This window comes from Cordyceps militaris, assembly GCF_000225605.1.
Source record: "Cordyceps militaris CM01 unplaced genomic scaffold CCM_S00004, whole genome shotgun sequence".
In the NCBI taxonomy this organism is placed as follows: Eukaryota; Fungi; Ascomycota; class Sordariomycetes; order Hypocreales; family Cordycipitaceae; genus Cordyceps; species Cordyceps militaris.
Window position 1 is genome coordinate 3,261,625 of NW_006271972.1, and position 10,607 is coordinate 3,272,231.

The 10,607-nt window shown below is 56.5% G+C and overlaps 2 protein-coding genes across 2 annotated transcripts; one reads left to right on the forward strand and one right to left on the reverse strand.

Moving 5' to 3' along the window:
- Positions 1 to 1,505: 1,505 nt before the first annotated feature.
- On the reverse strand, positions 1,506 to 3,453 carry CCM_06049 (F-box domain protein; the record flags this gene model as incomplete). Its single annotated transcript, XM_006671191.1, has 3 exons — positions 1,506 to 1,627; positions 1,691 to 3,070; positions 3,258 to 3,453. The coding sequence occupies 3 exons, from the start codon at positions 3,451 to 3,453 to the stop codon at positions 1,506 to 1,508; spliced, it is 1,698 nt and encodes a 565-aa protein (XP_006671254.1).
- A 4,992-nt stretch (positions 3,454 to 8,445) lies between these two features.
- Positions 8,446 to 9,172, forward strand: CCM_06050 (Cupin, RmlC-type; the record flags this gene model as incomplete). The annotated part of the gene is made up of 3 exons (XM_006671192.1): positions 8,446 to 8,611; positions 8,833 to 8,840; positions 8,903 to 9,172. 3 exons carry the CDS (start codon positions 8,446 to 8,448, stop codon positions 9,170 to 9,172), a joined length of 444 nt encoding a protein of 147 aa, XP_006671255.1.
- Between the last annotated feature and the right edge of the window lie 1,435 nt (positions 9,173 to 10,607).

Sequence of the window (10,607 nt, forward strand, 5' to 3'; positions counted from 1 at the left end):
GCTGCTGCTCCTCCCAGCGCCCCCGACGCCATGCACCCGTCTCGCGCTGCACAGCAGCTACCACGCGCCGCTCGCCGCCGTTCTCGACGCGCTCTGCGCCGCCGCCCCCTCACCGCGCCGGCGGCCCGTCCTCCTCGTCGTCGCCGTCGCCGCCCCCATCCTCGCCCGGCGGCGCCGCCAGCCAGCAGCGTCCGTCGTCCGCTGGCGCGCCGCGCAGTCCCTCCTCGCGGGCGTCTACTCGCTCCTCGCCGCGCTGTGCGCCGAACGGGGCATCGACACCGACATGGGCGCCGCGACCCCCCGCAGCGTCGACGCCCGCGTCGTGCTGGTCGACCACGCCCGCGGCTGGACCTACCAGCCGCGCTGCGCAGACGACGGCAGACCTCACACTTGGACCGGCACGCCGGTGCTGGACCTGGCTGGGTTCGCGACGGCGGTGACGGGCCCGTGGGATACCATCTACCACCCGAGCAGCGAAGCGGGCTACGAGCTGCTGCGGGCGTACCTCGCACTCGCAGAGGGCAGGCAGGTCATTCGGCAGCGCCAGATCGTGTCGGTGCCGGGCGGCATCAGCATCTCGCCGTCTGCTGGCGCGCCAGACGAAGCTGACGAGGCGGACAAGAGCTACGAGACCGTCATCCTGGGCGGCACCTTTGACCACTTGCACCCCGGCCATAAGCTTCTCCTCCACGGGACGGTGCTGCTCCTGCGCCTCCCCGCCGCTGGCACCACCACGCCTCCTGGCACGCTCATCATCGGTGTATCCGGGGACCCGATGCTGCAGAGCAAAAAGTTTGCCTCGGAGCTCGAATCCTGGGACACGCGCTGCCGGAGCGTCCTCTCGTTTCTCGCCACGACTCTCAACGTCACCCCGCCGTCTGCTGGCGACCCCCACAGCGCCCCCAACACCGGCAGCTACCGCGTCGAGCATGTCGCCGCGGGCCTCTCGGGCGGCCCCGAGATGCACGGCGTCTACGCCGATGGCGCTGTGCGCGTGCGCTGCACCGTGCTCAACGACGCGTTTGGCCCCACGGTGGATGAGCGCCCGATTGGCGCCATTTGCGTCTCGGGCGAGACGCGCGGCGGCGGCCGCGCCGTCAACGACAAGAGGGAAGCCAAGGGCTGGCATGCCCTTGACGTGTACGAGGTTGATGTCCTGGACACGCGTGGCATGACGGACGGCGATGGCCCCGGCGACGACAACTTTGCCGCCAAGATTAGCAGCACTGCCATCCGCCAGCAGAGGGCCGAGGCCAAGGCCAAGACCAAGGCCCAGATTTGAGTCGACAATTGGGGTTGGCAGGAGATTTGTATAGCATAGCATGTAATAAGAGATATTCGAGTATATTGGTACAAGCATTTGGCAACAGCGAGTGTGTGAACTCAATGTAGTAGGCTATTTCCCATCTACGCCATCAATTATCTGACCATAATCACTTCGTTATACAAAAATCACGCCAGATGGACGAAGAAATGTGAATACAGCCTAATCAAAACTCCAATGATCATGTCTTGATAAGTTCGTCAATATGGACACGTTCGAAAAAGCTGATGTGTCCGAACCCAACCCAGTATTGCGCCAGTCGGTTATGCGATAATAAAATAAGCTGACTCTCGATGAACTTGTCTAAAAAAATCGGTTAGCTCATGTTTCGCATATCGACGGTTTATTGCGGTGGATTGTACGTACCCCGATGGAACCCGGCCGCAGCCACATGCCCCTTGCTTTTCACCATGCGAGCACCAGCGAACAATTCGTCCTGAGCATCGCCCACATAGCCAGCAGGGCCAAGATCATCAGCCACAAATGTATATTCGCCGCGAGGTATATTTGGGTCCCCCGTCAGCTTAATGGCTTCCAATCGGCCTCTGTATATTCGCGCGTCGAGCCACCTCTTTCGCCATTCCTTCTCACTCTCTGTGTCACCTCGCTCCAGCCCAAGTTCGAGATCGGTGGCTGGAGGATCGTCTGGCTGGTTCACCAATAGAAATTCGCAGCCGTGACCACTGTAGTCACCGACCCAGATCCCACGCCACGGTTTCGTAGCCGTCGGTGTGTATAGTGTGGGATCTAGAGTGGAGTAAGTGACGATTTCTTCACCAATATGCACGCCAATGGGAGCTGCACCGCCGTTGCCGTTAGGTAAAGGCGCAGCAGCCCAGGACAATGGCGGCGGCCATGTCCCGGTGAGCTCCATCCACTGCCTAATGCGGAAGGTCTGATCGGACACTTCAGACCGGCTTCGAGGCCTGTCATAAGTGGATGTTCGCGCCACGGCTTGACCGGATTCAATGCCGGCAACATGGTGTCGTGCCGGGATCGCTGGTGGTGGCCAGATGTGGTGGTAAGGGTAATCGGCCGAAAGGCTTTTGTCGGCCTCTTCGGGATCCAGTGGCCGTGTCAGCATGAAGTTGCTGTACATGCCTGCCAGTCGGTCATCCAGAGTCATGGGCATTTCATCAGAAAAACGGTTAGCGCCGGGACGATTGCGAAAATCTCGTTCCGCTTTGCCTTCTTTGTGCACTCTGAACTGCAAGACTGGTTTGTCCAGATGTAGGCTGACTTTGGGCTCAAATCCATGGATTATGACCTCGCTGTCCGCAGGCCAGTGATCATAAGAGTCTTTGCGACTGACGGCGAGTAGCTGGTACGCTTCAATGCAGCCTCTCCGTTGGTCATAACGAGCCAGGATAAGTTTGCCCATGAGGTCGCGATCGCTGAACCATATTTTGTATCTTGGCAAGAACCATAGTCGGTCGAGAGCAGAGTATAACTGCCGATATGTTTTGCATGGGCCCGGGGTCGAGAGCCAGACGCCTGGGACGTTGCGTTGGATGCAGCGGTGCCAGTGCAGCTCAGACACAGCATATTCGCGCAGGGTGCGGCAAGTTGCCGTGACATTCAAGAGATCGAATGGGGCAAGGTACGACAAGACCGCATGCAGGAGTTCTGCAGGTATGCTGAGAAGTGGTGTCACATTTTCTTTCTTGTGCGGCTCCATACGGGTCCCCGGCAGCGTGTGCAGGGGCGCATCGCTATGTAATCGATTCATCAAGTCATCTAAATTTTCTTGGAGAATTCCGTGTCAGCAACCGAAATTCTTTGTGAAGTTTCTGCCTCTTCCCAGAAGGCATGCAGTCAACTTTGAATGCACCTGCGTTAGACGCGAGACTACAACGAGACCTGCCCCATTACGCAGTAGACTGATAACAGAGGTAGACATGGCAATTCCAATGCCTGACGGGAAGTGACTCACCATTGAGAGGATCTAGCCAGCGACCATTGGATTTTGTAAATCCTGGAGGGCTGGGTGAATCGGTGGGAAGCGGTTTGCGTCGTTTCAAAGCTCCTGTTTCGTCGGGAATGTGATTGAGGAACTCGAGAACGTCTTCATCTTCCGCATCATGACGTCCCCAGATGGACGGTAGCGATGAGTGGTCCATATTTGGCATGGTTCTTTAGAGGAAGGAAGGGTTGACGTAAAAAATTGGTAGTGACGAGGTCAACTGATGGGCAAAGATGTCCGGCGACCGGCTCACTTTATGAATTGTCTTTGCAGACTTCCCTGCAACGTCTCAACATGGATGGCCAGCTAACCAAGGCCGAAGTGCGACCAGACTAGACCGGATAATAGTAGTTGCAATTCTCAGCTGCAGCTATATGCGGGATCCAGTGGAGTAAACGGCAGGTAATCAAGCAAGACGTGTTGAAATGCGCTGGATGGTCCTCTGCCAGGGGTGCAATAAAGCGGCGTGCAGGAGCTGCAGAAACAAGCGAGATGTCTATACAGCGGGCAGCTAAGACGCTTATGGTGGATGGCGAGGTGGCGGATGGATCAAGATGCTCTGCTGGAGGATGCAGAATGCGAGATGCGCGTAACGCAGTGTTAGATGGCGCCGCGCGAAGGTAGACGTGCGAAGCCGTGAAGGTGTAATGAATGCAGGACGCGGAAGCGGCCTATGGTGCCGATGGGTGTAGTGCTTTTGATAGTGCCGAGACGTGCGATGTGCTGCTGGCCGGATCGAGTTGAGGTGGTGGTTTACGTCGTCTGTGGTGCCGTGTCTGTGCTGACCGCGATCTTGCCGGGCAAGCTGCGAAGTCAAAGCAAAATGACGGGCCGAACTTGAGATATACCCACGCCGAAAGAAGGAAGGTAGAAGGCGGCTACGGCTCTGTTGACATGCAAGAGTCCTCAGAGGTTGGGTTGTGTCTGTGTGTTTGCTAGCCTAGCCGTGATTCAATGCGGTGGATGTGCCAAGAGAGCTGCGACGGGCGATGAACGATGGCCGATGACCGGGAGACGAGTGCACTGCAAGATGTGCAAGCTGAATCTCAATTCACAGTGCGGGTGAGCAATTGCCCTGAGTCGTGGTTGATGAGTTGAAGCTGGATAACTAGTGTTGACCGCCGGTGAAGAGACGCCTTGCAGCCAAGCGCAAAAGAGCCGAGCCACTAGTTGGAGATTAGAAAGCCATGCCAATAGGTAGGGCCCGAAGACGAAGGCTGCATAGGGGCTCGTGAGACAAAAAATAGTAGCGGCATTAAGGGAAATGTGTCTGTTGGTGCGCCTGGTCAATGCATCTGACGAAGTCACGTTGTAGAGAATTGGCTGTCTGATGAGGAAGCTGGCTGGTTGCGACAGGACGTAGGTTCAAGATGCAACGCAGGTGGGACCAGAGCTGGTGCGTGCTTTCCGCGAGCGTTTGCAGACTTCAACCACTTCGCCTAATTATTAAGAGCATAATGTGACAGCGGGACGGGAAAACTCTTCCTAGGTAGGTAGGTAAGGTACCCTTGCGAGTGCCGCAGACAACTTGAGTTGGACCGGTTTCTCAAACAATTTGGATTACAAGCTTGTGCTAACTCTTGCTCTCGGACAATGACAGATACAGCGAAGCCTCGGCCGTTGGTTAGACATCATTCTCTCCCCTCACACCTGTTGTCTGGCCCTCCCGCCGTCTCGTCATACACGAAAATTCCCGTCTTCAATTCATCCAGTCCCTTTCATCAAGCTGTCTTCTTCTTACCCCCCCTCAAGCTCTCCAGCAACTAAGCCGGATGCATACGCCCACGCCCGTTCGCGACGACAATGGAATGGCCGCGATATAGCCCCCACCGCGCTTTTATTATCCACTTGAAGAAGCCAGCTTCTAGTTAACTCTGAGGCGGGCAAGCGGGCCACTTGGGCCATTGTTCCCTTCTCGACTGGCGTGTCGCCACTGCACAGCAGACCACTAGTAACTAGGGGACTTGTCACGAACCTGCCCCCCTGTAACTAGACTACGAGTTGACCAGGTCGGTTGCAGGTACCGATAGAGGTGTTTGCTGATTAGTAGCCAACTACGAATTACCAGCCTTGCCGACGTTCCAGGGAACAGTCTTGACGTAGTGTTGCGCTAATCCGGCAGTGGAAAGTTTCTATCGGGTGCCGACAATGCTCCGGAGGCGAATTTCTACTTTCTGCTCAGCCCGTCCATTCGGTTCTCGCAGCACCGATATTTGTTATAGCAGTGAGCTATGGCGTGTGGTGGTAGCCCTGCCCTGCTCATCCGGTAACTTTGCACAGCTAGGGTCCCCGTACCAAGCAGGGGTAAAAACCTCGTGGTTCGCTGGAACCTGGACTCTTCTGGTCAGATACCCTTGTCCACATAGGAGAAAAAAAAAGCAATTGCCCGAGCTTCCTGTTCTGTGACACTGCGAGTGCCCTTCGACACAACAAGCATGCATGCGGCTGTCAGCGAGAAAGCAACAAGAAAGCAATGAGACAGTGCGACTCTAATGACTGTGAACAGAGCTAACGGGTGCTCGGCTCGGGTTTCTAGGTGCAAGAATCCAAAACATCCCGGTTGCTGCAGAAAAAGGTAGCATTCTGTGTACAGTTGTGTACAGCCGCAGGTCTATTATTAGAGCAACGAGCTTCCTGTTTGGGAGGGGATCTTGCACTAGAGCTACCACACCACCAAACTATGTCGTTCAGGCGGCCGAGCGAGCAGCCTTGGAATAAACTGGCAGCCAACTAATAACAATGCAGGGGACAATCACTCGTAATAAGCTGGCGGGCGCCGCCACCGCAACTAGCAAGAATGATGGATGCACCGGTGCTCTGGAGGCTAGCCGGCTCGACCATGGCGGAAATGGCCGCCAGGGACGAACACGCAGTCTATCCAACAGTCCACGAACCAAAATTCGCCTTTTTGGACATGGGTTGATACAATTGGCCTTGCTTGGCAGGCTTCTGATTTACGAAGGATCCTTGTGGCGGGACGAGGAGGCGGCGGCTTACAAAAGTACTGAGTTGCGCCTGGCTTGCGTAACGAGCCAGCTTTCACACCAACAAATTTGCCATTCTGGGCCCAAGCTCCAAGAACAAAAGGCCCTTGGCATTATCAACTAGTTGCATGGCGAGAAGCTGCCACGGTGGCGCATTGCTATGTCGTTGGGCTTATGGCATGGAGCCTCACAAAAGTGCCTGCGATGAATGAGGCACGGCCGAGGTCTGGTCTACGGTGTGAACAAATCAATTGGTTCAGAGCTTCTCCTCGGGCTACCTGTCGGTGTGCATAGGTGCATCGTCCTGTCATGGCAAGGGCATCGTGACACTAGTATTGAGACCTGCCTGATACTGTAGCCACCAAGGTATTAGTCCTGATCTAAAGCATCATGTGAAAGTCTGTCCACCATCCAACAAAATTGGCAAGGAAGCGAGCGAATGTTGGACTTGTTAGCTGGCCAGGGATGACGAGAGAGGCAAGTGAATAGTTAGAGTTCCCATATAGCATTGCGCCAGCAGCCAATTCACTATTTTACCAGCCGGTCCAGTGTAATCTTGACTGCTGACGAAAGTCAGATGGCGCTGTATGGTGCCTTGGCAGTTCAATAATGTCGTGGTCAGTCCGAAGTCATTTGTGGTTACGACATGGCTCTGCAAGCGCCGTCGTGGTCTATAGTGTTGCGCAGTTGCGCAGTTGGTTAGTGGTTTGGCTACCTACTTGTGGCTGCGCTGCTGGGAAGGAAGTTTGTACATTGTGTCGCCGGTCAGGGGATCTTGGCAATTGATAAATGAGGTGCATGTGATAGAAAAAACTGAGATGCACTGTTGAGGATTGTCTTGTCCGTTTGTAAGCTCTTTCGTCAGCTGGTATTTGCAACTTTCATCTGCCAGCTGCCAGCTGCAAACGCACTGATGGCAACGCTCCCATCAGTGGCAATGGAGCGCTGTTCACAAATATACTGGAGATTTATTCTTGCTATCCGCTTCTTCTTTATCCCTATTGCCGTTTATTATTATCCTCATCTTCACTTAGGTTTCTCTTGTTGTTCATTCTGTAGGTTCGTTCAATTTATCATCGCCAACCTTGGTACCCGGCCGGTATCTGTGTCGCACGCACTGGCTCCTTCCACATCTCTGGTCCCGAAAGTTTACTGATGCTCATCATCTTAAATCTGGCGACAGGCATCAGTTGCCCCCTCTGAACCATCCCGTCCCGTCCCGCCGGCGGAATCTCGGTCCTTGACCCCAGCAAGGCGAAACGAAACGAGCCTCGTCAGCAGCACATTATGTTGAGCAAACACCACCATCTCGACGAGCCATCATCCGCTAATTTGCACCCTAAGCCACTTCATACCGTGGCTGCCGCGAAACAACATCACTGGCTGATGGACGAAAATGGGTATGGACCGCCCTAGACAAGTTACGCTGCAACCCAGTGTCCGGCGCCACTGGCGAGTCGGGCTGCATTGATTGCCCAGCTTGTCCGACGGTTCCAGGATGAGGCGTCGCCGTGTCTTTTGGCTGGTAGTCCCAAACCTCATGTCCCACGACCCAGTGTCCCTATATCTTCTGGTTGCGGAAAGATCCTCGTCCGTCCTCTCGATATTACCCTTCGATCCATGCCGCCGCCGACTCAATTTGTCAGAAAATTGTTTGGCTTCCCAGGCAGGCTGCCGCGTGTCTGCCTCCCAACATCGCGTCATGCCCGCGCCCGACTAGGCAGGTAACCCAGCAGGGCGGAAGCTTACTTGGCTCGCCTTAGTCAAGTTGGTGCATACGCCACCCCCAGACTCTGGTTATCTGACAAGATAAGAATAAGACAGGCCGTCGTGTGCGGTGCGCGGGCGGCGACATGCGAGGTTGGGTAGCAAGGTTGTGAGCAGAATAGGCCGATCAATGACGCCAGGGGCACTAACACAAGTGGTGCTGTTGGTTGATGAACGGTGGGGTGGCTGCCACCGTGGCTGTTCAAAGCCAGACACATCAACCCTCACATCCTCGCCAAGCAACCTTCAGCCTGTTGCCAGCCGGCCCTTTTCGTCACACATTATTGCATGCTGCTGCTCAAGTCGCCGTCGCACCACGAGGAGTCGCATTTCTGACTCTTGGTTGCAAAAAAACCCAACGTGCAGCATCGCTGAATCGACCCCGCGTCGCAGACCGCCCCTCCACCATGGCGTCACTAATACCCTTCATCTCGGAGATTCTCCCCATGATCATGCCCGCCTCCACCCACGTTACCGCGGCCAAGGATCTCCAGCCGACCCATCCAACTGTCGAGGGGCCCGTGATAAGGCGTGCCGCAGTCGTCGACCGCTGCGACAAGATGTGCGCCTCTGGTAAGCTTGACCACCATTGACCACCTCCTTCGCGCACACACAATACATCACACCACTCACTACCCACTCTTTTCGTTGCTTACCCCGGGCTCTTCGGTCTATTCCTACCCCCTCAATGCAACCGCGTATCTTTCCTACCCCCTGCCGGACCACGAGGTATAACTATTTTAAGCAGTTCTCACAACCCGGCCCCAGTCTAGCACGCCAGTCCGTCATAACAGCGAACAGGGTATGTCTTGCCACGCCTCGGCTAGCTCCTCATCGACAGAAGCGTGATGATAACCGGGCTAGGCTGACCTGTGCATCCTAGATGCCATCATATATGCCGTCTCCGGTACCGGCGTCCTCCTTGTCAATGAGAACTTTAACGAGGAACGGCGACAGCACCCTCTGACTGCCGGAGATTTCGCCTTCGTTCCAGCCTGGACAGAGCACCAAATTCAAAATGATACCGACACCGACCTCGTCATGGTTGTCATCCAAAGTGGCCCACGCCCCGTTGGCGCTATCCTGACGGATTGGGGAGGTGACGAGCTTGCTGCGGATATATCCAGCGAGTAAGATGTTCATCGTTCCGTTACTTCTTGCGGTCTTGCTATCTATATTATCTCGTCGTTCTTTCTATGTTTACTGGTCTTATAATCTTTTCTATTGGTCTTATGTCTAATTAGCGAAGTTCATGGACTCGCCCCGCCCGCGTAGGTAGACAAGGGCGCTCAGTTGTCCCCCAAGGGAAGGCTGATTGTGACACGTCAATCCTTCGCCTCGGCCAGTATGCACTTTATAATCTTGCTGTAATCTGATGGCGTGTCAAAAACCTGCGCGTGATCCAGTTGAGGAAACCAGAGTACGCCGACACAGGACTCCGCATTACCTCCTCCCGCCGCATTCTCTGGCTCCCGTAAGTATTCCGCCACCGCAGGCGCGTTGACAATGATGTCCTTGGCGGCCAGGCTGACGGTGACTCGCCGGTGGCCCCCGCCACCTGGACGCCTCAGCAGGTCCTCCTTCCAGACAATGTTTTGCCGCCAAAAGAAGTGCCGTCCCAGCACCGTAGCAGTGCCAACGTCGGCGCTCGCAAAGTACCACAGCTGCCACTCGGCCGCGGTCCGCGGTCGCCGCCGCGTAAAGTTATAGGCTACATGCGGCAGCTGCAGCAGCACCGTGACGGGGTCGACGAGCGTGACTGCGCGGACGCGGCGGCTCAGCGCGTCATCACCCGTGAGGATGTGCGTCGTGGGCACGGAGCCGTACGAGTGCGAGACAATGGCAAAGTCGTCCCAGCCATGCGCGTCAACGATGGCGGTAAACGCTTCGAGAAAGGCGCGCTTGTCGAGTGGCGGCGACGTGAGCCGAAACGACACGGGCAGCATCTCGACGGCAATAATCCGAATGCCAGGGCTGTTGCCCTCCTGCCTCGATTGGACGTCGGCGGCTTTGACCAGGTCAAAAAGGAACCGGAGATAGGTGAGAAGCCCGACGCCGATGCCGTGGAGGAATACCACCGGTAGCGGCTCTCGGTCCCCGGCCCGCGCCGCCCGGGACGGCGGCCCGTAGTACCAGTATCCCAGCTTCGGCGCCGGCGACTTGAAACTGCTGAGCAGCTCCTGCGGCCGCGGCGGAAACGTCGCAAGCACCTCAGCGGTGCTGCTCCGGCCGTACAAGCGGAACCCGTAGCCGCGCAGCAGCGCGCACGTAGCGGCGTCTACCAGGGCCATGACGGCGTACCACGCGAGCCCGCGGTACGCCGTCTCGACAGGCTCCAGCGTCAGCCGCAGGCTCTTGGCCGTGCCCCGGCCCTCTGCGAAGCGGTGTCCAAGGCGCTCCTCAAGCGTGGCTACGTAGCCGTCCATTTCCTCGCGCATTGCCGGGTCCTCTGCGTCGGCGTCAAAAAAAGCCCAGCATAAGAACTCGCGCACGCTGTCGTGCCCGATATCTCCGAGCGGCGCGCCGAGGAACCACCCGCGCAGGTACGCGGCTGGGTCGCGCGCGTGCG